The 26,271-nt window shown below is 35.5% G+C and overlaps 4 protein-coding genes, 5 non-coding genes and 1 pseudogene across 10 annotated transcripts; 6 read left to right on the top strand and 4 right to left on the bottom strand.

The window, feature by feature from the left end:
• The first annotated feature begins 1,464 nt into the window (after positions 1-1,464).
• Positions 1,465-2,294, top strand: F31B9.8 (annotated as a pseudogene). The gene is made up of 2 exons: positions 1,465-1,696; positions 1,776-2,294. Coding segments are annotated over exons 1-2 (751 nt in total).
• Positions 2,173-3,124, bottom strand: F31B9.7 (Coiled-coil domain-containing protein 152). The gene is made up of 3 exons (NM_001373605.3): positions 2,985-3,124; positions 2,647-2,832; positions 2,173-2,413 (listed from the first exon to the last, which is right to left on the bottom strand). The coding sequence occupies exons 1-3, from the start codon at positions 3,094-3,096 to the stop codon at positions 2,373-2,375; spliced, it is 339 nt and encodes a 112-aa protein (NP_001360739.1). The 5' UTR covers positions 3,097-3,124; the 3' UTR covers positions 2,173-2,372.
• Positions 3,125-4,135: 1,011 nt separating this feature from the next.
• On the bottom strand, positions 4,136-5,429 carry F31B9.2 (C6 domain-containing protein). The gene is made up of 3 exons (NM_001373604.1): positions 5,224-5,429; positions 4,489-4,676; positions 4,136-4,339 (listed from the first exon to the last, which is right to left on the bottom strand). Exons 1-3 carry the CDS (start codon positions 5,393-5,395, stop codon positions 4,175-4,177), a joined length of 525 nt encoding a protein of 174 aa, NP_001359602.1. The 5' UTR covers positions 5,396-5,429; the 3' UTR covers positions 4,136-4,174.
• Positions 5,430-5,695: 266 nt separating this feature from the next.
• Positions 5,696-7,097, top strand: F31B9.4 (C6 domain-containing protein; the record flags this gene model as incomplete). The annotated part of the gene is made up of 3 exons (NM_001029450.1): positions 5,696-5,927; positions 6,735-6,901; positions 6,951-7,097. The coding sequence occupies 3 exons, from the start codon at positions 5,696-5,698 to the stop codon at positions 7,095-7,097; spliced, it is 546 nt and encodes a 181-aa protein (NP_001024621.1).
• A 1,230-nt stretch (positions 7,098-8,327) lies between these two features.
• Positions 8,328-12,168, bottom strand: npr-33 (G-protein coupled receptors family 1 profile domain-containing protein). Its single transcript, NM_078211.2, has 7 exons — positions 11,706-12,168; positions 10,621-10,695; positions 10,450-10,574; positions 10,258-10,393; positions 10,122-10,209; positions 9,090-9,177; positions 8,328-8,871 (listed from the first exon to the last, which is right to left on the bottom strand). The coding sequence occupies exons 1-7, from the start codon at positions 12,156-12,158 to the stop codon at positions 8,637-8,639; spliced, it is 1,200 nt and encodes a 399-aa protein (NP_510612.1). The 5' UTR covers positions 12,159-12,168; the 3' UTR covers positions 8,328-8,636.
• F31B9.5 lies at positions 10,267-10,413 on the top strand. The gene has a single exon (NR_072813.1). It is a non-coding gene; the product is annotated as an Unclassified non-coding RNA F31B9.5 (non-coding RNA).
• On the top strand, positions 10,489-10,637 carry F31B9.6. The gene has a single exon (NR_072812.1). It is a non-coding gene; the product is annotated as an Unclassified non-coding RNA F31B9.6 (non-coding RNA).
• A 12,483-nt stretch (positions 12,169-24,651) lies between the features above and the next one.
• 21ur-13664 lies at positions 24,652-24,672 on the top strand. The gene has a single exon (NR_072811.1).
• A 574-nt stretch (positions 24,673-25,246) lies between these two features.
• On the bottom strand, positions 25,247-25,342 carry Y67D11A.4. Its single transcript, NR_072809.1, has one exon. It is a non-coding gene; the product is annotated as an Unclassified non-coding RNA Y67D11A.4 (non-coding RNA).
• Y67D11A.3 lies at positions 25,247-25,342 on the top strand. Its single transcript, NR_072810.1, has one exon. It is a non-coding gene; the product is annotated as an Unclassified non-coding RNA Y67D11A.3 (non-coding RNA).
• Positions 25,343-26,271: the final 929 nt, after the last annotated feature.

Below are 26,271 nucleotides of genomic sequence, written 5' to 3'. Positions count from 1 at the left end.
CCGAAAAAGAGACACAAAAATCGCCTTGATTCGTACTGCTGTTCTCGCCTTCCTTTAGAAAATGTCAAGCTTTTCAAAATCTCACACCTCCGGACCATCGGGGAAATGGGGAAAAATCTTTGGGACAAAATAAATTTAATGCAAAATTTTAATACACAATTTTCAGTCTGTTTGAGACCTGCACAGGAAGAAAAGCTATAATTCTGCTTGCCAATTATTTTAGCTAGCTCATGAAAAAAACGTTACAATTAAGGTTCAAACTAGCTAACTCCCGTAATTTAGATTTTGCCTGCCTGATCATAGATTTCCTACTATTTTGAAGTAATAAACAAAAGTTATACGCCGTTTTCAGAAAAACTTCTGTTTGCTTTTATCTATCTCTAAAATTTCTTTGAATAATCCGACAAGTGATACAAAAAGGAAAAAGGCAAAAGAAACGTCATTTTATTTTTAGGAGCGCCTAGCAGTTTTTTATTGCGAGAAAACCTAAGAAATAGCCACAAATTAAGGTAAACCTTCAAGAAAACAGCTGGCTGATCGCCGGAAACAAAGAAAATCGATAAAATAAGCCAAAAACAATACAACTGGCACCCTCAACAGCAAAAAAAACCAAGAATGAGGAGAACTCCACTTGAAAATGATGACAATTTGATTCTGCGCGAGCGTTGGGGCATGCGCGCGCAGCACGAAAAGTGCGCCAATCATCTCCGCTTGCGCAAAGATTTTAGGTTAGAATAACGATTTGAGTGAGGTGAGCATTGGTATGTTTTCCCGTGACAGCGGAGTGAGAGAGACAGTAGCAAACTAAAGGCGCAGGCATTTTCCTCCGGCACGGGTCTCGCCACGACAAGCGCCCCGCGGGCGCTGCGGCGCCTGTTTCTCCTCATTCTACGTGTGAGTTCCCGCCCACCCACCCCTCGACTGATATTTTTGCTACTCTATATTCACTATTCCAGTGGCGGTTCTAACACCGAGCTACGGTGGGTAGGTTGACAAACACGAGGACAGGTAACTTTTTCTTAAAATCCCGCAATGCCACCAGAGCAGACAGGCAGGATTCCTCCAAAACAATTGCAGGAGTAATTTGTCAGTCTTTTTTGGTGGTGGCAGGAAAGGTTATAAAATTTTTAATGCCGACCGAAAACGGATATCCTGAAAGGTTAATTTTGGCGATTTGCAGGCGTTGAAGGTTTACAGGAAATTCTCTAGAGGTATCAAGGGCAAAACTGGAACAGCACAGAAGGAACCCAGCGAGCCAACGAGAACAACGTTTTCAAGTTTCGGACGAGACCTGGATAAGGAAAGGACAACTAACGGAGTGGAGAAAACCGGGGATCGGAAACGAGTCGCGAGATGACTTCATAACAGACTACAGGTAGTTCATTTTCGGGGCCTTTTTTTGAATGGGAAACTGCCATAATCCCCAAACTACAAACTATCCTAATTAAAATAAAGTGTTTTCAGATCCGGTTCACCATTTTCAGGTATTCAGGAGCCACAACGGAGAGGAAGTGTAAGATGCGGCCCAGGGCTCGTGTCAGGGATTTAGGAAAATCGTAGATACTTCGTATTTGGGTGGAATGCGAGAGCAGACAAATTTTCGAGGAGCAGGGTTCAGAGGCGATGATTCTCGTTTTGGGTAGCAGACGAGCTTAAAATATCAGAACTACGGGAGCTGCCAGGATTATCGAATCACGTGGGTTTACCATTTTACCTTTTTTCTCCACCTTAACCAATAATAAGTACTTTCGGTCCGTCCTTTTTCGTTTTTGCAGCACGTACTTCAGCACAGTCGGCTCCACCAACAACACGAGCAGCTCCTGTACAGTCAACGTCATGCCAACAACATCGAACGATCGGGCCCTTCGCAACGACATCAGCACATTAAATTTCCCCAATGTTCACCGTTCGTGGCCCTCGTTTCGTTCAAGTTGGGCGCCTGGCGCCCAACTGCCCCTAATTTCTCACTATTGTCACGACCTGTACCACACGCAAAGCCCATAAATTCTTTAACTCAATTCTCTCTTTTCCTCATACCTCATTTCTCTCGAACGGAGCTAGGAACAAGGGAAAACCTTTTCTCGGGGGAGCGCAGCGACCCGAGAATTGAGCTAATTGATGTTAATAAATCGTTGGTTTCGATGTTGAAGTTTTATTTGATGTTTCAATAAAAAAACTAACATTTATTATTCAATCAATTGAATAAATAAACAGAACAGAAAACTTCAGAAAAATGCAAGAGAAAAGTAGAGAAAAAAGAGAAAATTGTCTGGAAAAATTTTTTTCGAACATTTATCAAACACTGAATTATTTAAAGTTTAAAAAATTATGATTAAACAAACGTTGGCCCGAAATTGTAACCGATGGGAAATTCACTGGCTGGATGGTCCTGGGATGGATGGGTCGAATTCTTCTGGAAAATTGATATAAAATTATGTTTGACTATTAGCAATTAGCAGACTATATCATAAAGCTATCAGAACGAGATCGACAACTATGAGTGGCGGAAAAACTTCAAGGAAAAATTACTAACAGTTGGCTTTAAATTTTATTTTCCATAAACTTTCTAGGTTCAAATGACTTGTCAAATTTTTGTGAATTTACAATTTATATTATCACCCCCAGAGGTTATGAAGTTTTTCTTACCTCTCTCAATCAATTTTATGTACGCTTTCAGTCGAATCTTTGCGTCTTTTGCCAGTTTTCCATTCTCAGGTCCCAGCTCGATACGCTCTTTCATCAGTTCTTGGCGTTGATGCTTTTGGCACTTGATACTCATTGTTAACTCCTCGCATCTTCTGCTGAGCATTTCGTTTTCTTTTTCCATCGCTTCTGAAATAATGTCGTATTAAAAAATATCTTAACGATTTTATCAGGCAATCAACTACCAATATGTTTTATTTTCCACTTTTACAGTACAGTGGGTAGCATATTTTTCAAAAAAAATTTGTGCTATTGAAATCAAAATTAATTAAATAACAAACCTCGCTTTTTCTTGATCATCTGAAACATTTCGATTTCTTTCAGAAGCTTCTGGCGTTCTTCATCAGACATTGTTGAAACCGTTCCAGCTTGCGTATAAATTCGACCCTCCATTTTTGGCCAAATCTCACTGTATTCTGCTGAAATCGAAAAAAAAAATTAATAGAGCAGATTAAGGAGAAGACGAGAACCCCACAAAATTCCTTGGTAGCTTTGAAATCGAAACGTTAAAATTCTAAACCAGTTGAGAAATACTCCACAAAAGTGAATAAAAAACGAACCGACCGTCGTGTGGTGCTGTTTTATGGGGGGTGCCTGAGAAAGGAAAAGGAGGAAATGTGAGCAAACCATCAATGAATATGTTAATTTTGTGGGAATAGAAGGAAATATCAGTTTGATCGATTGGTATAGGCTATGAATCACGATTGAATTTTCACTCTCATCACGACTGTTGAGTTCTAGTTGAAAAGCGAAAACCGTTAATTCTAAAAAGAAATGAATTGAAAATTAATCAATTGCTCTTCATTTTTGAGCATTTTAACACTAATTTCAATAACTTCGAATTGAAAATATAAATTATTACTTGCTGAAAAAATAGGAAAAAATATGTAATAGCGTTTTCTGTCCAAAAAAAGAGAACAGTAAAAGTGCCAACACGTCTAGTTTTATGGGGGTATATTTTTGAAACAGACGCGGGCGAGAACAGTTCAAATGGGATGCTATTTGCTTTACTCGATCCTAAATATGCCTTTGAACGATCCGACTATTGGGTTGGAAAGGAAAGGTGTGAACGAGGTAATATGATTAGAAAAGAATTTATTCATGATTGGTGGGTAAAAATTAGACCTGCGTCTTTGATGTGATTGTTAAGTTGAAAAATTGAATAAAGTTACTGACAATAATGAGGAATTAGCATTATGGCATTAAGGTAACGTAGATCATGCATTTTTAATTGAATTTTAAGTAACAGATTTCGAACATCCGTGGAAAATTGGAAAATCAATTCTGAGAAGAAGAAGACTCTGGTTGAGAAGAGTCGTGAGTGTCAATTATTTTTGAACTTACAAAAGTACAATTCTGAATTGATAAATTATTTATTAAATTCTTGAACAGTGTTAAATGAACATCGTTATTATAGTAAATTATTAATAAAATTACACCGCAAAGAGGAAAAAAGTTCATTCATTAATGGTTATCCTGACGTTATCATTGGAAGCCCTCGTACCCAAGTACCATTAACTAATTCATAAGCACACGCGAACTGTTCATACCCAACACCTGTTCCGTTTGGATACCATAAATGATCTGTTGGGTTGCAACTGATACTTGTTAATACGAGGCGTTGGTTCGTAAACCGCTGAAAAAGTTATAATTGAAAAATAGAAAAAGTCTCTCTATCAGTCTTGCATGCCGTAAAAATCTCGGTCATACTTCAGATTTAAATTTTATTTGACACACTCTGTCAAAAGCGATAGTTTCTGAAACAACGAGTAAAAAAAAACTTACTACGTTATTTTCTTTATCCAGTGAAAATGATTGCCCAAAATTCACAGCAATGCCAACTTCCTCCGTATATAGAGTGGTGTTTGAAAATGTGCAATTAAAGAATACGCTCTGATTGCACCCATTCCAAGATTGTTGGACTGGATCAGCAGTATTCACAAACTCTGGCGCCATGGGCCATTGACAACAATCTGTGGAACAAAAATCATTGTAAAATAACAACGCAATTTTAATTTGCATGTATTTCAGACAAAAAATGTCAATAAATTACATTAACCAGTTACATAAAATGAAATAATTGAAATAGCTTAATAGAAACAGTACAAGTACTTCTGAACCTTCATAAAAATAAAATTTAGTTTTTTTTTCAGTTTGGATAACTTCAAAATAATTTGTAGGATTATAGGTACTTTTGTAGTATTCCTGGTCTAAAAATATTTTCAAATACGTTTTTCAAATTTGTAATTTAATCGTAACGTGTATTTTCATTTTTATTCGTATTTTTTTAATTTTTGGCATAGAAAAACACTTATCTTAAGTCTAATATAAACAAAAAGGGTAATGCAAAATATTCAGAATGGTTAATATTTTTGGGGTAGGCATACTACACAAGTACCGGTATAAATTTCCAGTATGCCTTTTCAGTATAAATATACCAGATTGGAAAAAATACAATTGGATAGTTTGCTTTAAAAAATTGATTCAATAATGTTATGTTTTTTTTCTTCCAAAACTCACTATTTGCTCCAGTCGTAGTTGTTGTTGCTATTGTAGATGTTGTTGATATGTTCGATGGTTGAGTTGTCGTTGTCGCATTTGGAGAAATAGTCGTGGTACTTACTGGAACAGTAGGCGCACACTCGTAAGTAAACGATATTAAAACAAATAACACGTAGATCTTGATCATCATAAGACATGTAACAACTTCCACGAGCTATTTAAATAGGAACAAATATTGCCGGATATTGCAAGATATGTAGTAACTTTTTTATAACTTTGCGCGTTGTTTTTTCGATTGATTAATTAAAGTGTAGAAAAGTGAAATGTTGCCAAAAATAATTAGTTCAAAAGTGAAAACACACTGCTAACAATTGGAAATAGTAATTGTGTCAAAGGACGGATCTTGTTTTGGTATAAAACAAAACTCCAAACTCGGATAAATCTTTGAAAGCATCTTTGTAATATGAAACGTCGATTTTTATTTTTACTAATGATTTCTGTTTCAAAAGGATGTGCTCCTTCAATTCCGTCTAGAGATCCCGTTATCACTACAACTATACGGCCAAACTCAACAACTACCACTACAACGAGTCCTGCTCCAAATATTACTACTACCACTACCACGACTACTATTGCACCGCCGACAAACACAACAACCACAATATTGACAACAACCACAACAGTAACAACGACAACAACGTCACCTCCACTTATACCGGACGGTGAGTAAAATAATTTTATACATACCTATCTGTTTGAAAACTATGTTTTTTGAAAACGAGTTTTGTTTTTTAATAGATTACCCTTCGAGTAATATTTGGGAGGTTTTTTGAAAAAATGATAATTACAGCACTTACCAGTGTGGTTTATCCCAACCTAACACACTTTCGCCTGAAAGTAGGTTATAAAGTAATTGTCAAAAAGATGCACATCAAAGTCCAACGCGCGCAATAACGTTTTCATATATGAAACGAGATATCTTCTAGGTTTTTGTGAAAGTTTAGAGAAAAGTCGAGAAGAAAATGAAGGACGCCGGAAAGATTTTTTTTTAGGTTTCTGGTTTATTGTTTTGTCGTTGAAACACATTTTGAACACTAACCTAGTCCATCACTTTTTTTTGTTTTTTTTTCCAGAATGTATCGATGGTAGTGTTACCAATATTCAATTTTGTATTCATTATTTATTTGTTCAGAATTTCAAAATTTTCAAACTGTTAAAACTGGGCCAAAATTCACATTTCAATCCCTTCCGGCAGAAGCGTTTTGAAAAAAACGCGAGCCGAATTCAAATCGTTTGGGTTTTCCAAAAATTTTCTGTAAAATACGTAGTTTACAGGAAAAATTTGGCAAATTTGCCAATAGGTCAAACAGTTCTAGAAATTTTTAAAAGTTTGATAAATTCCTGAAAATTTAGAATATATTTAAAAGATCTAGAAAAATATAAATATGTCTGCGCTGTTTGGAAATTGGTAATTGCAAAAATTGGCAAATAATTTGGCAAAATCTCTGAATCTAACTTTTTTGTTTCAGGTTGCTGTGGTTACCCCATACCCGACGTTGGAGTAAATAGTGCTAGACCAGTAAGGTCTGATTGGAATGGATGTAATCAAACTATCTCAATACAATGCCAAGCCAGTGCCGATGGAACATATAGAGAAGTGAGAGTTGTTGGTAACTATTCAAGTGGTGGCGCTACAGTGAGTGAACACTTTCAGTGAAGAACATATAAGCATCTTTGTTTTTCAGTTGGCCTCAGGTTTACCTATAACAGGAGCTGTTATCATGTGCAATCCAGATCTTAAAGCGTGGTACGGACAAAATCCTGCTTTGGCGTGGACAATATTCAACTGTGTATACGTATTTCGCAATGGCTCAACTCTTGTAGGTGGATGATCACTATTTTTAATGTTATTTTTCAATTAGAAATTATATGTGGTTATGATATTAATAATGACAATAATAATAAAGCATTTGACAGGTCTCACTTTATATTTCAGGGTTCTAACTTTTCTTTAATTTTTAAAAACCATAAAAAAGTCATGTTTTAAAAATATCTATTGTGATTGTATCTTTAAGAGTATAGGCGATACCTGTCAGAACACAAGAGTTTTTATTTTGAGATTTTGAAGTTGAATGGAACAATAGCTTCTATAAAATTGTTCATTTTTTAAGGCGGAGTAGCGCCAGTTGGGAGTTTGTCAAAATACACTTAAAATTATCCAAAATATAAAAAATAATTTTTTGGTCGACTTCCAAAATGATGAGTGGCCAATAACACATTTCCAAGTATTTTTTCAACAATTTTATTTTCAAATTTCGTCATTTTCGCGCCGTAGGAGTAGTTTTAAACATTTCCCTACTGGCGCTACTCCACATTTTATGTTGACAAAATCAATTAAATTTACCGAACACACACTGACGCGCACCAAATAAGTTGTACTGATTTTTAAGTTCAAGTTTGAGTCACCAACATACTACCTCAAACTGTTTCTATGAACTGATTCTCAAAGAACTCACAAAAAGCTTGAAATTTTTCAGAAGTTTTTTATAAGAAGAAGTAGAAGTCGACAAAAAAATAATATATTTATAGAAAAATTAATTCGCAGAGCAGAAAAAATATGCAGCAGTTCTGGATTCCATTTTGTGGCAAACAAAAAACCCTCACAAATGAATTCAGCCAGGTTTCAAAGTTTTGGCATTGGTCAAGCATATATTTTTGTTGAAGTTGCATTTTCGAGCTCTTTGGAAAAAAACATTGTCGTTTTTTTGTTTACAGTATAATGTTAGCATTTTTCAGGTTTTCTAAATGCTTTTTTCTGATAGTGAGCTGAAAAATGTTTGACAATGATATGGGCAGTTGCTTAAGTTGCCGAACCCCAAAATTTCAGGCAACCGGCAATTGCCGAAGTTGCCGAACACTGAAAACTTCGACACCCGGCATTTTGGTTTTTGTAACCACATTTTATGGCACAAGTTTTATATTCTATTTCCCTGGAGTTTTTTTTTCTCATTTTCTCTGTCAGTCTTTGAACCTTCATCTTCCCCTTCATCAACCACCCACTAATATAATCATTTTCCCGTTTTTCTCGTTGAAAATCTTTTTTCCGTGCAACTTTTGTAGCTTTTAATGTTTATTGAATAATTTATAAGGAAAGTGTAATTACAAACATTTTGCGAAAGCCAAGCGTTCAGAGATCAATCAGAGACATAAAGCGGTGCATAGTGATCCGAATGAGAATGAGTGAGTCAAAAATGAGGGAAAATGACTTTGATTTGAATTTGAAAAGAAACAGGGGAAACAGGGGGAGAATTAATAAATACGTTCAAGAAATTAAACACCCGGGTAGTGGGTTTACAAAAATGAAAATTTGAAGCATTGTGAAAATATACTCAAATACCCCATATAAAAATACAACAAAAATTTATGACCATTCATAGAAGCGTTGAAAGATTCGCACGTGAATTCTGTCGACGAGAGCTGCGAAAGGAGACATACGGAGAACGTGATAACTTTGCCGTCATTGACTCATCCACACACTCATATTCCGATTTCGAGAACGAAGGGAGCAGCCAGCAACAGAACGATGAAATTCCGGCGGCCACGTCGCGGAGGCGTAGGCGGAAGTGACGGCAACAAATGATGTAGACGATGGGATTTGTGGAGGAACTGGAAAAAAAAGTTGGGAGGCATTATGGTGGTGGTGGTCATTCTATTCTTTGAGTTGGTCCACACGGGGTTATTCTTTGAAGAATTTTGAAAAGAGCTAAATATGTATGTTTCGTGTCTTTTTTCATAAACTTTTGGCGACGCCTTTTGACCTCAGGGCAGATAAATCAGACGGAGAGGTCGAGAGGTAGAGAAACCACGACAAAATAAGTAGGTACCTCATTACTGAAAGCACATTGAGCAGCAGACGCAGCCATTGAGGAAGTTGAACGCTGTGATCCAGTATTTTCTCGAGCATAAATAGTACTGAAAAGGTTAATATTAGAATGGAGGATTACAGCTTTTTCAATTTCAGATCTAACATAAACAAGGAACTGAGCTTAAAAAAACCAAATTGGGCGAGCCTAGTTTTCAGGCTTAATCTCTTGTCTAGCCAATATTTTCCTATGTATGTAAATATACTGTTAGGATAAAGCTTATTGTATTGTTTGGCACAAATCTTGCCCATATTAGGTTATTCTTTTGAGTGGTAGGTAAAATCCATAAAAGACCACACGTTCATCTGGATTTTTTTTTCAATTTTTTGAATCAAGTACACTTATGTAGAGCAAAAATAGTACATTTTTTGTAATGCCATTTCTTTTTCAGAAAAGAATATTCAGATTAGGGCTCCCAGCTGAGTGAGGCTCGAAATGAGTGCCTCACGCCGACACCGCGCGCCGCTATGTGTGTAACAAAGTGCGAAAGGTAGTTATTTGAAGCGGCCGACACGTTCGGGGTTTCGCAGCTTGGCGTGAAACGAGTAGCTTGGTGCGTGCGCAACGTAGTGCGAAGAGGTATGTCTTCTGGAAGCGCCCGACACGTTCGGGGTTCCGCGCCGCACGTTCGGGGTTCCGCGCCGCACTATTCGGATACCTGCAGCTTGAGTGACACCGTGAGGCCGGCGGAGGCGTCGTTGCGGCGACCTCATGGGAGCCCTACTTCAGGGTAAAGATTTTGCCTTAAAGATTATCTGAACTTTTATTGGTCTTAAAACGACACACTTTTATTTAAAAATTGTAGTGAACAAAGCTTTTTTGGCTGATTTCCAAAAACAAAGATGGGTAAAAACTTAGTAATTGCATTTTCGAATAAAAAAATATTGAAATTTTTTACCTTATGATTTGACCATTTTATCATGATAGAAGTAAATTTTATTTTTTTTTTGTTGTTCAGTTCCCATACTCTACTTTTTCATTCTGTTGGCATACCCTGAATTGGTGTGTAGCACAAAAAATATAGGAGCATTGAGATAATGAGCATTTTGACCACAGAACGTCGCAATTTGAGAATGGCCTCCTGCAAAAACACCAATGATCATTTGACCTTCACCATTTCCCAACTCACTTGTTGACTATGATTTGCAATGTTGTGATTATCCTCGTTTCCCCAGAGAACACGACACATGATGGAATAGAGTGTGGTGAGGAAAACCAACGGAATCGCATAAAGAACAATCAGCTCACAGTACTTGAAGTAGGTTCTGCAAGCAAAAGAAAACACACTTACAAAAGATGTAAAAAAGGGGATGTAAAGTACCGCGTTTTATGGGAGATTCCTTTCCAGAAGCAGAAGTATAACTTGTGGAACACAATGCCTTGATACAAAAAGTACGGGGAGGCAAAACACGCAGCCACGCACCAAACACCTGCGAGCACCGAAATCTGAAAATAAAATTGGTTAGGGGAGCAGGATGGAAGTACAAGATACCGTAGTTTTTGTGGAGAATCTCTGCATTCTCATTGGGGAGCAGATGGCCAGAAATCTCTCGACACCGATCGCCATCTGAAGTATTTGGATTTTCTTGTAGATCATTGTGAAAATAGTTCAGATTTTGTATAAAGGTTTTATATTAAAAAGGTCAAGTTCTAGTTAAATCTGTAGAATAATCTGTTACAAATAGTTAATCTTTTAACCAATTTGGTAAGGTTTTTCTTGAATTCTGATAAAAAACTTGAAAAAAAGCAGTTTTTTGTGCAATTTCTATTGAAAATTTTCAGGTAAAGTTTTGGCAAATTTCCAAAATTTTCAAAAATATGAGCTTCTGAAATCCAAAGCAATGCCGCATGTTTCAACCCCTACAATGTTTGGTTAAAGTATAAAAACCGTAGGAAATTTTTTTTTTTTGGCCGACTTCCAAAATTATGAGTGGCAAAAACGTAATTATAATTGTTACTTTTTGACTGTAAATTAAAAAGTTTCAAAAAATTTTCAAAATGTTTTATTATGATATTCGGTCATTTTGGCACCATAGGAGTAGTTTTTCACACTTTCCCCACTGGCGCTACTCCACTGCTAAATTGTTTTCAAGTTGTAATTAAAAACACATGACTAACTGAAATTTCCCATAGTTCAGCATTTTTCCTCAAATTTCAATTTCTGAGATTTTCTGAGAATTCAAACTTCTTCATTTTTCCCACTGAGTCTGTTCGAGAGGAAAATATAATTAAGCCATATAGGGTGATCAGACTTTATTAATTTTGTTATGGAACTTTTCTTTTCATAAATGTCACAATTTCATGAATGAATAGTTTCTAAAGTTGTTCCTCAATGCGAACTCGATCTATGACAATGATGATGAAGGGAGGCCACGCTTCAGTGCGATATCCTAGCAACCCCGCTCTACAAAACAACCCGATTTCTACTTTTTTGGGAAATTATTAATTCTTTTTTTTCAATTTTCCAAAGAAAACTATTCTATATTTCTAAATTATATCTGAACACAAAATTGTGGCGTGGGAAAATTATTCAGAACTATAGCGTGTACGTGTTTTTTCCAAGAGAAAAAAACTCGCCTGAAGCAAGACACTAGCGTATAGAAAGTATTCTTGAAGGAATCGAAGCAAGTGGCACGCGAAATTCGGCAGGAGCCAACCCCGATCAATCAATACCAGTATTGCATCTGGTGAGCAGAATATCAGGTTTCCAAGGTCCGCAATGGCAAGATTCAGGAGAAACTGGTTAACTGAGGAGCTCATCAGCTTTCGGTCCATTAAAATCACAAAAACTATGAAAATATTTCCGATGACGCCCGCACAGATGATGATCATAAAAACCAGACCAAACACGATGAAGTACAGCTTCGGATGACAGGAAAAGCATTGAAGCGGAGCTGATTGGGTGGCCAGTACACTTATCAATGTGCTCGTTTGTTCCAAAACACCATCGGATTCGTTGCTCGTTAGAACACTGTTCACGATTTCAGTCGTTTTTTCGATCACTGTAGTCATATTGTTCGGGTCTATCATTCTGGTCTGAAATTTTGATTGAATTGGAGAGGAGATGTAAAATATGAAGTAAAAGCAACGAAGATGAACAAATCTGAAGAAAAAAAATGGTAGCTTAGAGTTCGGAACATACGCTTAGGCGTAGGCATAGGCTTAGGCTTAGGTCAAAGCTTAGGCCTAGGCTTAGGCGTAGGCATAGGCTTAGGCTTAGGCCTAGGCTTAGACCTAGGCTTAGGCCTAACCCCCATAGGTTTAGGCTTTGGCTTATACCTAGGCTTAGGTTTGAGTTCAGTCTAACGTTTAGGCTTGGCGTCAGTGGCGAGCGTTTGCTTGCTACTGACGCTATTTAGGCTTAGGATTTTTCGGTTTTTTTTTTGATTTTTGAGGGGGTTCCTGTTGTTAGGCTTAACCTTAGGTTTTGTAGGCTGTCTTAGGTTTAGGCTTACGGTTTGGCTCAGACTTAGGCTTAGGCTCAAGCTGTAGCTTAGGTTTTGTCTTAGGCTTAAGCCTAGGCTTATTCTAAGGGTTGGGCTTGGGGTTAGGCTTAGGCTTAGGCTGAGGCATTGGGCTTACACCTATACTTTGGCCTTGCTGAGCTTTTTATACTGTGTTTTAAAAGTGTTTTAAAAGACAATGATTTGGGCTGTGGGATACTTCGGGAAAAAGTTTGGCTTGAAAAAGAAAAATGTGAAAAAGACGAGGAAGTGCGAAAAATAAAAAAAAATTAAAGTTAATGAAAATACATAAAAAAAATTTTTCTTTTCTCTGATCAAATTTAAGTTAGTTCAGAAATTAAATGTTTTATATTTAACATTTTTGGTATATTTTTGTTTGTTCATTCCAAAAACTGAATGGTGATAAAATTTGGAAATCTTAAAGTGGAACTGAGAACATATATAAAAACACTTTGAAAAAAGAAACCATATTTGCAATTACTAATGTTAACAATTTGATTTTTGATTATATTTTGCCTGACTAATAAAGTTGTTTGAATATTATTAGTCCAAACTTTTCAAAAAATGAGTTTCCCTTATAAAATTACCTGTTTCTTTCACACTAAGAAAAATACGAGATCGAGGGGGGAGCAAAACGAGGAGGCGTGGTCTTCAATGGAGAGCATGGCTTTTGTGCATTCGGCAAAAACGAAGCGGTTTACGTTTGTCCGAGAGCTCCAAAAGAAACGTGTGCATCAAGAATTGGAAGGAGAATGAGGAGAATGAAGAAAAATTCCGGAAATTCGCTCTTGCGATCATCTATGCCAAAACTTGATGAGACGGCGTTCGCGGAGCACAAAAAACCGGAGATGAAGCGCAACTAAATGAGCATTTAGAGACCAAATTAAAAATTTTCAGCAAAGAGAGCGCTTATGATCTGGGAGTTTTTGAAATTCCTTAAAAACAATAAAAAGTATTAGTTTTTTTCTAGGAAAATTTAAAAAAATGTTCAAAGGGAATCTATAGTGTTTTTTATAGTAAATTCCAAAATAAAAGTTTTTGGTGGGCTTCAGCTTCATTAATATATTTTAACAGAAAACAGAAAACAACACCAAAATATATATTGACATTTGGTTGTTTTGTTATTGTGATTCCTTTCTCATATAAAATTTTGATCAAGCTCATCTGATGACGTCATTCCAATTTTTGTTACTTCTTTGAAAATCATTTTTCAAAGAAAATGCTAACCTCTGTAGAATAACAGTTTAAGACACCTCGTTAGGGATGTGTGGCAATATTTGTCTTTTGAATAAGGAATGCTTACTTAGAATATTAGGAAGACGTGAATTTGTGGAAAATATGTAGTCATAGGAAGAGAATATTATAATAAAACTTTGAAAAAAGAGAAAAAAGTAACAACTATGAACCAGAGACGACGAGTGTAATTGTTCAAAAACTATATGATTTTATTTTTGAAATTTTAATTTTTGCTCAGCTAAACTCGAAAAATCTATAATTATTCTGGACTAAAAAAATGATTATGGATTTAATAATTATAAATTAATATATTGAAAATATAGTTTCAACAAACAGTTTGTAGAATAACCAATTTTTTTAATTGGAAACTGCTATACATACTACAACATGATTTTTGAACAATTTTTATCACTCATCTAACAAAGTAGTTTGAAAAATGAATTTTTTTGAAAAAAAAAGCTTTTAAATCGGCCTATTTCTAAAGCGGATAGTTTTGGAACGCATTAAATAAATAAAAAATTTTCTGAAATTAAAAAAAAAAGTAACTTGAGTTTGAGAAGACTGAATTGAAAAAAAAACCAAAGTTATATGTACGAAAATTTTTTGAAAAAAAAATGGGAGGAAGCTGAGAACGTTCGGTTTTTTTTCTGTTATTTTTCCCGCATATTCTTTTTTTTCCTGTTCCGTGATATTAATCTTGGCGCAAACGTCATACAGAAGAAGTCAATTGGGATACGTGAGCAGAATCAAGAGCTTCAACTGATGTTCAGTGCAAAATGAGCAAAATGAAATCAGCAGTTTCCGAACTTTTTTCTTATTTTCATTTTTTTTGCTGCAGTGCTCTCTTCCACCTCGGTTTCACGACCCCTTGAGGATGTCGAGGATGGGAAAAGCATGTGTTTTGCTTCACTTTATCAGAACAAGAAAAAAGTGCGAACAAGTTAACGAGCCTGTTGAGATTTGAACTTTTGCACGTTCCGAACAGAATGGAAATGTGCACATTTTTGATTAGGGTAACATAACACGGAGGTCTACAAAAAACAAAAAAGTTTTTAAAAAAGTTTTAAAACTTTAAAAAAAATCCTAAAGTTCATAAAAAATTTAATTTCATTTGCAAAAATGGAAGCCATAAAATTTCAAATACAGATTTTTTTTTGCATAATTTTAAATATTTTTATGAGGCGTTTAGGATTAGGAAAAAAAAATTTCTGGGAAATTGTCGGAGTTGCTTAGTATATTATAAATAAATTTTAGCGTTTTCAAAAGTAAATCAGAATTTTTTTTACCAGAATTTTAGAATAATAAGAACTAAAAATTTCCAAAATGCAAAAATATTAATAAAAACTTGAAAATTTAAAAATGTATGAAACAAGTTTAAATAAAACTGTTCAACGAACTACGATTTCAAACTTCTTTTTTAAAGGTGGGGGTACCGAAATCTGGGAAATATTTTTAAATGACTCCTGATTCCGAAAATCTATGTGAAAAAATTCAAAAAAATTTCCCTTATTTTACATTTGAGCTTGAAATCGCAAATTTAATTCGCGTCCCCATAAGATTTTTCAAATGCGTGCCCAAATAAATTCTCCTTGGAGCGCGTTTGCCTGATTTAATTTTTTCCATATATTTTCACTTTTTTTTTAGTTTTTCAGCTATATTTCGAAAAAAATCCGGTAAAATACGACAAAATGAATGAAAATAGCTGAAAAACTGAATAAAGTAAAACTATATGGAGAAAATTAAATGATACAAACGCGCTCGAATGAGAATTTATTTGGGCGCGCATTTGAAAAATCTCATGGGGACGCAAATGAAAATCACGATTTCAAGCTTAAATATACAATCAGGGAATTTTTTATTTATTTTTTCACAAAGATATTCGGAATCAGGGGCAAATTTGGAGTCATTTAAAAATATTTCCCAGATTTAGGTGCCCACCTTTAAAATTTTTTTCCAAAAATAAATGAGTGACGTAAGGGGCAATTTTCCAGAATCACTAAGGACCAGTGTTCTTTTTTTTTCACCAGCAAGCTCTTGGATTCATGCAAATTGAGAAGGCTCCCGGCTTCAAAATGACGCTCATCTTTTTCAAGTCCAAAGGACATTCTGTTTGTTGTATGTTTTTTTTTTGCTATCCGGGGGGGACCATCCTACTCATTTCTATCTCTTATGTGTGTGGGGTTGTATGTGAGAGGTAGTGCAGACATGATGATGAAAAATGTGAGTAACACAACCATCTAGTGCATCACCACTGGAGGTATCAACCGGAGACCATGGTCCGTTGGGAATTCCGCAAAATCATTGTTCAACCTTTTTTCACTTGCAGTTGGGCCAAAGAATGCGTTTGGAAAGTTTTCGAGTTTAGAATGTCTTGGGAATAAGTAGGATAAAGGGGAAAAAAGGTTTCTGGATAGACAAAAAAATTGAAGGAAAAAGTTTCAGCCTGGTGGGAGAACAATTTGAATTGTGAAATCTTAAAGAGGATTTTGTTAACTTTCTGGAGTTGGAAATTGAGAAAAAGTTAAAAAAAAGATAAATTTTCAAATAAAAACTGAAAAAAAAATTGATATCCTGTCCAAGTTATTTTTAAAATTTAATTCCATTTTTTCTGTGCTTTGTAATTTTGGAAGCTCTCAAATAAAACATAACCAAACTGTCCAAACTTTTATACTACGAAAGATCACTTGCCAAATTGTGCACCGAAACTACACAAATCAAGTCAAGCAGGACACAAAAAAACTTGTTCTTTTTTTTTGAAAACAAAAACATTATTTCCGGTAGAAAATATCTATTTCTAGGTTTGAAACTAACTGAAGCATGAAGAAAGTTTTATGTTACACTTGAGAAATTGTGAAAAAGTTTGAAAAGTTCTTCAAGTGCTCTGTATTGCGGATCTGGGATTCAGGTTCACTGCTTGGTGGTGATCACATTGGGCTATAATTTAAGCCACGTCCTAGCCGGGAACTGTGGCCGATAATCCAGTCGTGGATTGCTCCACTTCCCAATAGAGGCTGGGTGGACTTAGGGGGGTGAGGCCGGACTTGAACTCGTGACCTCCAGATTGCTAGCGGCCACCACTACCGACTGAGCTATCTGCCCCCTCCCCTACTTTTCCGATTTTCACTATTTTCCCAAAGTTTTCTTGGAAAACTGTTATTGGCTCTTCATGTCAAAAAATCCTCTCTCCAAAACCAAAATTTTTCGATAAAAAAATTTTTTTATAAAATTAAAAATAAAAATTTTAAAATGCAAAGTTAGCCGGACAAACTTCTTTCGAACGGTGACATACTTTATTTTTTGTCAAATTGAAAGAAAGAGAAAATCACACTTGATGACAAAGAAATGTGGGAACCTTTTGGAAAACAAAGTCGGCCTTCGTCCCTCTTCTTCAGTCTTCTTCACAGAATTCTCGGTGTTTTCAATTCTCCTGACTTCCAGACCAGTCATTGGCTTAACACACTCGTCATAATTATCACACGTCCCCGTCCTCTCTGAACATGTTTGACTACCTGCCACAAAAACGTGAAGCCGGCGGCACGCTTTTAAAAGTGTGTGACAGGAGAATTTAAGAATTTAAGAGTGAAATTGCACAAAACATGGAATGAATAGACTCGGAAACCGGAAACGCTACGTGTACAGCCGGAGAAAAAACAACATCCGAATGTGTTTTGTTTTTAATCCAATTCCTCATTTCAATCCCACAGTTTTTCGAATTTTTCCGGGAGCAGGCGCCCTTTGTCAAACTAGATGATTTTCTTGTAATCTGGATCAGTGGTTAATGAAAAAAAAAGAAAAATTAAACGGATTGGGCTGAGAAATTGGAAAAGGGAATAGCAAACTCAAAAACAAAAACTATAGGGGGGTTTCAAAAACTATAGGGGGGTCAGCTATGTACAATCAAAATTGTTGCCAACTTCTCGGTGTCGCAGAGCCCGGAACTTAATTTTTAGTTGATTATCATTTTTCAATAAATATTATGGTTTTTTGTTTATTTGTTGACGTTTATTTGTTGATTTAAATGCCTTATCGGTCAGAGGGCACAAAAAAAGTTACATTTTTGTGCCCCAACGAATAAACTCCTCATAAAAAACCACAATATTTATTAAAGCGTGATAATCAAATAAAAATTAAGTTCCAGACGCTGCGACACCGAAAAGTTGGCAAAAAATTTGATTTTAGTCGAAAATGAGATATTCTTGTTGCTGATATTCTTGTTGCTCAATTCAAATATGATTTTGAGAAGTATGAACTGAAAATGTATGATGTATGTTTTTGTATTTTTTTCATAATTTGCAATTATTTATGCCAAAGTTTACGAAAAAACGTTTTGAAAACTTTCAAATTTTTGGAAAAAAAGTGCTATCCAACCATTGCAAAACGCCATAACTTGTTTAAACCTCTTTTCGGACAGATAAACATTCCTAGCGTTAGGGCTTTAGCGTGTTAGGCCGAGCTGGACAGGAGCCAGACAGACGTTCAAATGAGAAATAAAGAAATAATAAAACGCAGTGGATGTTCCCAATTTTCCGGTCTGAAAATCTTATTTATCATTCGGAGACCGTGTGCTTTGTTCAATTTAGATTCTGGTGACTGCTGATTCCAGAGAATAAATGAATAAAAAATGTCGAAGCTTGGTTAAACAGATGGCGTTAATGAAAAAAAAAGGTGGTTTCTGGTTGTTTTTCGGAAAGTTCCGTGATCGTCATATCTAATGTTTTTTTTGGCATATTGTCACCAATGAATCAAGGATCAATTCAGAGAAGCAGTCTATGATTTAATTCAAATATAAATGTCATATTTGGACGCAAGTCGTCAATTTGTTTTTTTAGACACGATGAGAAAAAATTAGGAAAACATACGCCAACAGTGTATTCTTAGTTGGCTCGCCCATTCATAACGAATTCCCCCTCCGCGAGAGTTGCCAAAAAAAGAATCTCGGGCGAAAACGGATATGATGAGAGAGGGAGGGGGTCTACGGACTCACAAAAAATGGAACATAAATTTATGTTTCCAATGTGTGAACTTGAGAAGAGGAAAGGATAAAGCGAAAGGGGGAATAATTGAGTTTAAGTCGTTCGAGAAAATATGATCAGGCAGACAAAAAAAAATTGAACGAAGGAAATAAAATGTGGGTGTTGAGTTTTTATGAAGATACTTTTTGAGTTGTTTTTTTTTGGAAATCACAATTTTAAATGAGCATCACATTTTTTGAAGAATGATTCTCAAAAAAAAAAAGTGATTCAATTTTTCAAAAGTTAACAATCCGAGTATTCGCAATTGAAAAATTGAGTAGTAGGGACCAGCGGTGTGCGGCAAATCTCAACATTTTCCGAACTCGGCAAATTCGGCAAATTTGCCGATCTTACCAAACTCCGAAATTGATGATGTTTTTGATGATTTTGGAGCTCCAAAGCTACTAAACTCTCAACACACATTTGGTTTCTGAATAAGTTTTGTGTAGTCTGTCTGCTTAAAAATAAATAAAAAACTCAATTTTGTGTCATTTTACCAATTTTTGGGGACAAAATAAATAGTTTTGGTCAAAATTGTATTGTCAAATTTTTGCTGTTTGCAGCAAATTTTAAAATTTGTCGAACACGGCGAATTCGGCAAATCTACTTTTTTGAAATTTGCAGTGCTCGGAAAACGGCAAATTCGGCAAAAAACCTTACGATTTCCACAAAAAATTAAAAAGACACGGTCTATATAATTGCAAAAAGCCAAATGAGAGCAAATTAGACCAAACCCAATTTGAAGTTTGCTCTTTAAATATATAAAAAAAAGATTATTGAAAGCTAACAGCTCATTTCTTCTTTTTGTGTGTTTTTTTTTCTGCTGAATGAATACGTGAATTGAATTCTTCCAAAAAAAAACACTGAGGAAAAAACAAATTAAGACGTACAAAAACAGATCAAGAAGTGAGTAAAAATTAACAAAAAGATGAGGAAGCAAAGAAAATGCAAATAAATAAATAAGAAACGTTCAAATGAATATTGAATGAATATTGAATAGAGTCAAGGAACGTTTACACATTTGCATTTATGATGTAGGTATGAGTAATTGGATAAGTTCCTTGTAAAGTTCATGAAGGAGCAAACGCATTAAATTTTTACTTTTTTGTTAAGAGAGCAGCCGACAAAATAGAGGCTGGCGACAGTCAGTTTTATTATATTTAATTGGCAAGGTGTTTCAAAGTGCTTAACTGTGTGCATTGGTCAAGGAACATGATTATCATTAAAACTTTTTAATGATAATTAACTTGCATTTCTAAATTTTTAAATTGATCAGTTTGTGGTATACCGATTGATCAACCATGGGTTAACAGTAACCCATTGATTAAACAAGTACCATATTTACCACCACCTCCTCCACTTAACATTTTTATAAGTAGACGATTTTAAATTGGGTTCCAGACTATTTTATGCTTGCACGAGGGCACTGTGAAATATTAAAAAAATCTTAAATTTTTGTAAATTTTCAAAAAAAATTTTGGATAGACTAACAAGTTTTGAACTTTTATATTACAGTAGACTGAAGTTTGGAACAAACTGCAACAAAACAGAAAAAATCAACCAAAAGTTCGCAACTCTCCTGAAGATCAATTACCATCGTTAGGCAAAAATGTTGCTTGTCTCTGACCAAATAAGAGATTCACACAGCTTGTTATGTCTGACATTGCTTTTTTGCACGTTTTTGTTTCACTTGTTAGTCAACCTAGAAAGTATCATCCAGAAACGTTGAGTTATTCTGCAAAGAAAACCCAGCATTTTAATTCGTAGAAGAGAAAACTTGTTTCTCTAAAAAGGGATAGTCTTGCTGCATCGAGAATGTATAGAGAAAGTTTGTTTTCAGAACTAGTTAAGAAATATTCGAATACGTGTTTTCACAAAAAAACAACATTTTTCAAGTAGAGGCAAGTGTGAAAGGAGCAGTAACATGAAAGAAAAAGGTCTGAAAAAGTTCGAATAAAATTAGATAAACAGACGGATGGATAAAGCGATCTTAGGAATTTGAAAAAAAAAATTTTGAAAACAAGAACTTTCGGAGAAATTTTTTCAGATTTCCTTAGGTAATTGAAAAAAGAAGTTTCAAAAAAAAAAAGAAAGAAAAAACTTATTCTGAAAACGGCTTGAGTCGCTCAAACACAAATTTTTGTTTTGTTTCTGTTCTGCAATTTAATTTATGAAATAACTCAATTTGGAACATCACATATGTACACACAAAGTCAAATGTATAGTGCTGACCATAAAGATATGCATAATTTTTTTTGAGATCAACTCTTTTTATAGTCAATAATTTGCTTTAAACTTTAATATCAAAACAATATCAAAAAATAGAGAGTATAATTTTATTAAAAACGTTTTAGTGAAAATCAAAAAAAGAATCATGAATTTTTTAAGCGAAATCAAAAAATTTGAAAAAACTCGGTTTTAGAAACTAATACAGTAGATCTCCCATGAGGTCGTCGCAACGGCGCCTTCGCCGGCTTCAGCGGTCGCCGCGCCGGCCTCACGGCGTCACTCAAGCCGCATGTATCCGAATGTGTAGTGCGGCGCGAAACCCCAAATGTGTCGGCCGCTTCCAAACAACTACCTCTTCGCACTACGTTGCACACACGCCAAGCTACTCGTTTCATGGGAACCTGCGGAACCCCGAACGTGTCGGCCGCTCCAAATAACTACTTTTCGCACTTCATCGCACACACACCGCCGCGTCGGCGTGAAGCCCGCATTCAGCTTGGAGCCCTAGCCTACAGTAAACCTCACCAGATAGAAACTATAGAAAATTATAGAACATGGAAATTGGCATAAGTTCGGCTCAAAAATCGTCAAAGTACTTCACTCATTAATTTTTACATGCTCCTGTTTATGTTAAAAATCATACCGAAAAATTATCTCTCAATAATTTTCAATTTTTTTGTAAAAACAAACATGGCAAGTTTTTAAAATGCGATAAGACACTTATCAGATTACAATTGTTGATCAATGAAAGTTTGTGAGCTCTGGTCGATGGATTAATTTATTGTTCGGTCTGATTTTTGCACAAAAATTTGGTTGGAATTTTATAATTTGGAATGGCTGTACAAATTAGAAGTTGTCGAACTTAAACCGAAAAAAATACATATTTATTTTATGTAGTTTTTATTTGATGGAGTTCACTTTAGCCTCGTATAAAAATTAGTTTCTCAAAACACGGATTTTTTACTCTGTTTGATTTTTTATAAAAAATGCATAATACTTTTATTTTTTGAATTTACTTGAGTTTCGTCTATACAATTTTATTTTCTAGTAGAGGTGAGCATTTATTCTCATTTTGACAGAAAAAATATCAAAATTGAAAAAAGTTTGAAAACTGTACAAACATCGAATCTAGAATCTGACGCTGCAAAAAACTGGCGGCAGGCAGGTAGGCAGGCAAAAATCAAGCGAGTTCTCCATTGTAGCTGAATCAAAGACATGAAACAAGATTCTTGAAAACGTTTCAGGGAAGCAGCGTGTTCTCCGAACTCGCAAAAAAAAGAGTTGTCAGAGCAAAAACATACAAATTTGGAGCTAAACTCTCGCTGCTCCTTGAAAAATGAACACAAACTGCAAAACAGATGAACAATCATCGGATTTTCATAGAAAAACACTTGACGAAGTGAAGAGTGGGCGTTGGATAGGGCGGGGAGGGAAAGTGGCGGACCGTCCTCTTTTGTCTAATTTTTGTGTTTACTTGAACTTCAATTATTCGCAAGAAATAAATCTGTTGATATTTTTTCTCGTTAGATAATTGTCTCAATTGTCTTTAAATATTTATGGTTAGGTCCAGCACTTCCTTAAAGATATAATAATAGTACAAAAGAATTAGATTTTCCCTAAAATCATCAATCAAGAGGACTTAGCAAAAAGGGCAACAAAAAGGGTTTGAAAACGGGAAAGCTTTGTCAAAAAAATACGGATTGTTTTGGCGTTGGATTTCGCACGTGAGAATCGGCGAGCAGTGCAATTGTTGATGTTAGACTTGATGAAATTAATGAAAAAAAAAATACGAAAAACCTCTTGGAAAAAACACCCAAAAAGTGCTACACGTGACTTTTTGGGTATTGGTGTTGTACACTGAGTCATGCTTGGTTGTTGCAGGGTTGAAATTGAAATTGAAAAATGGCATAGTATAGTAAAAGTGATTAAGATTCGTGTTTGGTTAACGAGAAGATCTTCAGCGACGCTGACGATCTGAGTACACAAAAAAACTTTGAAATTTCTGGTTAGTGTCAAAAGATGAGATTATTGGTTATCACCACTCATAATTTTTAAAATGTTCCAAAAAAAAATAAATAAATAATTTTTAATATTCGAATTGAGATTCAAATTTTCGGCCAATTTTATAAAGCCATTTTTATAAACTTACAAAGCGTTTATAAATTTCTCAAACAAAAATGTTTTAAAAGTTAGGAAATTCACCTGAAATAACTATTGAAGGTGGAGTAGCGCCAGTGGGGAAATTGTTAAAAACCACTGCTATGGTGCCAAAATGACCGAATATCATAATAAAATTTATCAAAATTTTTTTGAAAATTTTTTATTTACTGTGAAAAAGTGACAATAACTCAGTTTTTGCAGGGGAGATTTTGTAGGGGTCGGAACATGCGCCATTGCTCTGGATTTCATCAAAAGCTCATATTTTTCAAAATTCTGGCAATTTGCCAAAACTTTGGTTGGATATTATGAAAAATCTAAAATGTTTTGGAGTGTTTGATTATGATATTTGGTGGTTTTGGATTACTTTAAGTTTATTTAAGCAAAATCCCCACTGGCGCTACTCCACCTTTAAATAATGCGGTTTTGACTGAAACTCTTTTGTTTTTTTTTACAAATGTTCTCGATACCCTACGTTGTTTTATTGGATGTCATATTAAAAACACACAAGACATGAAAGTTTCTGGTATTCGGGATACCGGAAACTCATACCAAATGCATTTTCACTTGGAACCAATTGTTTATCTTCAATAAGTCTAGAGCATTTCCGGAGAAAACATTATTCTAATATGTATCACGCAATTGTAGACAACTCTTAATAATGAGAAGGTATATAAAGGGATATTTGTTGAGTAATATGATATAATATAACTTTCTTTTTTATCTGATTTTTCTAATGGGAAAAATTTATAACATAAGGGAAAATTTTTTGGGTTTATTTTACAAACTAGTCTTACTTAAGCAAAAAAAAACTTAGTTTTTTTTCTGCGTGGAAACTCTAGAACAAGATTGAATTAGGTGTCAAAAAAAAAGAGTAACGGGTTCCCCACACAAATAAAACATGAAAAGGAACATGTTTATCAAGCGAGGATTTTCAGATTTCCAGACTTCTAGCGCTCTTCACTTCTGGAACGTCAAGTGCTAAACGTCAGCGGTGTTCTGAGAAACAGAGCCCGGCTGTGACAAGGTTTTGAAATATACAACTTATTCTGAGAAGTTTGAAAATAAAGTTACAAAGTGGATAACTACAGATTTTGCATCAAACATTTGTATATTATTTTCAACGACGCCAATATAAGGGACTGGATTTTTTGGTGCATTTTTGAAATGTTTTTTTTCAAAAAAAAAAAAAGAAAAAAGAAAAAAGAAAAAAAAATATTTCCGTCTACCAAATTTACTAGTGCTAAATTTTAAATGAACATTCGCGAAAAAAAGAGCGTCGAACATCACTATGCTCATAAAACTTACATGATTTTTACCAGAGGGGCAAGGGGGGGGGGGGGGTGCAAGAAAAAGGTTTCTAATTGCAGAATATCAGCTGTTCCAGGTGTTCTATTTATCACAAGTCTCAAAATTTTTTGTTGTTAAACAGACACGTGAGAACAAGAAATTTGCTCAAAAAAAACTGGACTTCAAAGTTTTATACTTAGGCTGCACTACAATAAGAGTATGAAAAAAGTGTTCTAGCACTAAATGACCAAATTTTTTGCGAAATTTTTGATTCCACCAAGTTCTAGTTTTTCAGGCAGGCACGTACATAAGCACAGAAACGTACCGCCTGGTATAAATTGATATGAAAACATATATTTCAACTTTTCTGTAGGACAACTTACGGTTATTGTGTTCTCTAGTAGTTTAACTCTACATACACTCAGGAACATGCTTCCACTCAAAAGTGTTTAAAAAAGCGATAGGCAGGCAGGCACGTAGGCAGCCTTCAAGCAAAGGTGCAAGGTTCAACACAACCTTGAACGCTGTCAGTGTTGATACCCAGGCCACGAACAACTGCTACTCCCACCTTCAAGCATCCTTTCTAGTCTGTTCACGTTAACGTCTAAAACACCTGATGATTGACACACATCACTAAATCTCATGTGCAAATCTTGACGGAAAAAATAAATCAGAAAAAAGAGCTGGAAAAAAGTCTGAAGAAGCACACACACGGAGCAAAAAAATGGGGAAAAAAGAACGCTGCTGCCCCACCAACGGGAATGAATTTCCGGAGCACATTTACATTTTTTTTCAAGACATGCTATGGGAAATGCAATTATGTAGGCTCACATCATTTTTTGATAAAGCCTTCAGGGCCCACGAAACTTTTGATGGGGGAGGAGCATTGGTTAGGTAATCTTTTTTGGTTTAAAAATAAAAATTCCGGTTGCTATTTCGAGCACAATAAGAAGCTTTTTCGGGAAACACCACAAAACACACTTGGTCAGAATATTCCCACGCCCTCCGCACTGAAGTCATCGGGTGAACTTTGAAAAGGCGTAAATGAAGTTGAATTGAAAAGACGACGTAGAAACGCAGAGAGGGGGGGGGGGGGACAAAGATAGCTCCAAATGACATACATTCAAATTTGGGCTTCAATTAATTCAGATACCAATTTCTTGAAAAGTTATGATCAACGAAACTAGAGGAACCGTCTGTGGGAACTTTTATATTTTGTTCAAGACATGAGCTCATTGATCTTGTCTAGAGAAAACGCAAAAGAAAGATCCGGAAACCGGATTTGGAAAAAAGTTCAATTGATCACTTTTCAGACGTGTTTAGGTGTTTAGGATCCGTATCATATGAACTGTCAAATTGGCTACAGCATTAATGATTAGGGCTCTCATGAGGTCGCCGCGCGAGCCGCATGTATCCGAATGTATCGTGCGGCGCGGAACCCCAAACGTTTCGGCCGCTTCCAAAGAGCCACCTCTTCGCCACTACGTTGCGCACACACTAAGCTACTCATTTCACGCCAAGCTGCGAAACCCCGAACGTGTCGGCCGCTTCAAATAACTACCTTCCGCACTTTATTTTACACAAAGCTGCGCGCGGCGTCGGCGTGAGGCCCACATTTTGCGCCTCACTCAGATGGGAGCCCTATTAATGATGTATCAGAAAATGAACAGACAACAAAAGTTGTGGCAGCAGACACTGAGTGGGTTTCTATAAAATTATGGTCAACAGAAGCAAGAAAAAAGTGAACGTTTCAAA

Source organism: Caenorhabditis elegans, chromosome X, assembly GCF_000002985.6.
Source record: "Caenorhabditis elegans chromosome X".
Taxonomy (NCBI): Eukaryota; Metazoa; Nematoda; class Chromadorea; order Rhabditida; family Rhabditidae; genus Caenorhabditis; species Caenorhabditis elegans.
This window is presented reverse-complemented; position numbering and strand designations above follow the sequence as displayed.

What these genes read in the sequence shown, in the direction of transcription:
- F31B9.7 (NM_001373605.3), bottom strand. Translation starts at nt 3,096, where the DNA reads ATGGAGGGTCGAATTTATACGCAAGCTGGAACGGTTTCAACAATGTCT. An exon ending in GATGATCAAGAAAAAGCGAG is followed by an intron (nt 2,833 to 2,984) that starts GTTTGTTATTTA and finishes ACATTATTTCAG; the next exon opens with AAGCGATGGAAAAAGAAAAC. An exon ending in CATAAAATTGATTGAGAGAG is followed by an intron (nt 2,414 to 2,646) that starts GTAAGAAAAACT and finishes TCAATTTTCCAG; the next exon opens with AAGAATTCGACCCATCCATC.
- npr-33 (NM_078211.2), bottom strand. Translation starts at nt 12,158, where the DNA reads ATGATAGACCCGAACAATATGACTACAGTGATCGAAAAAACGACTGAA. An exon ending in ACGCTAGTGTCTTGCTTCAG is followed by an intron (nt 10,696 to 11,705) that starts GCGAGTTTTTTT and finishes CAAATACTTCAG; the next exon opens with ATGGCGATCGGTGTCGAGAG. An exon ending in GATTCTCCACAAAAACTACG is followed by an intron (nt 10,575 to 10,620) that starts GTATCTTGTACT and finishes TTTTATTTTCAG; the next exon opens with ATTTCGGTGCTCGCAGGTGT.
- F31B9.2 (NM_001373604.1), bottom strand. Translation starts at nt 5,395, where the DNA reads ATGATGATCAAGATCTACGTGTTATTTGTTTTAATATCGTTTACTTAC. An exon ending in AACTACGACTGGAGCAAATA is followed by an intron (nt 4,677 to 5,223) that starts GTGAGTTTTGGA and finishes TTTGTTCCACAG; the next exon opens with ATTGTTGTCAATGGCCCATG. An exon ending in TGGATAAAGAAAATAACGTA is followed by an intron (nt 4,340 to 4,488) that starts GTAAGTTTTTTT and finishes TAACTTTTTCAG; the next exon opens with CGGTTTACGAACCAACGCCT.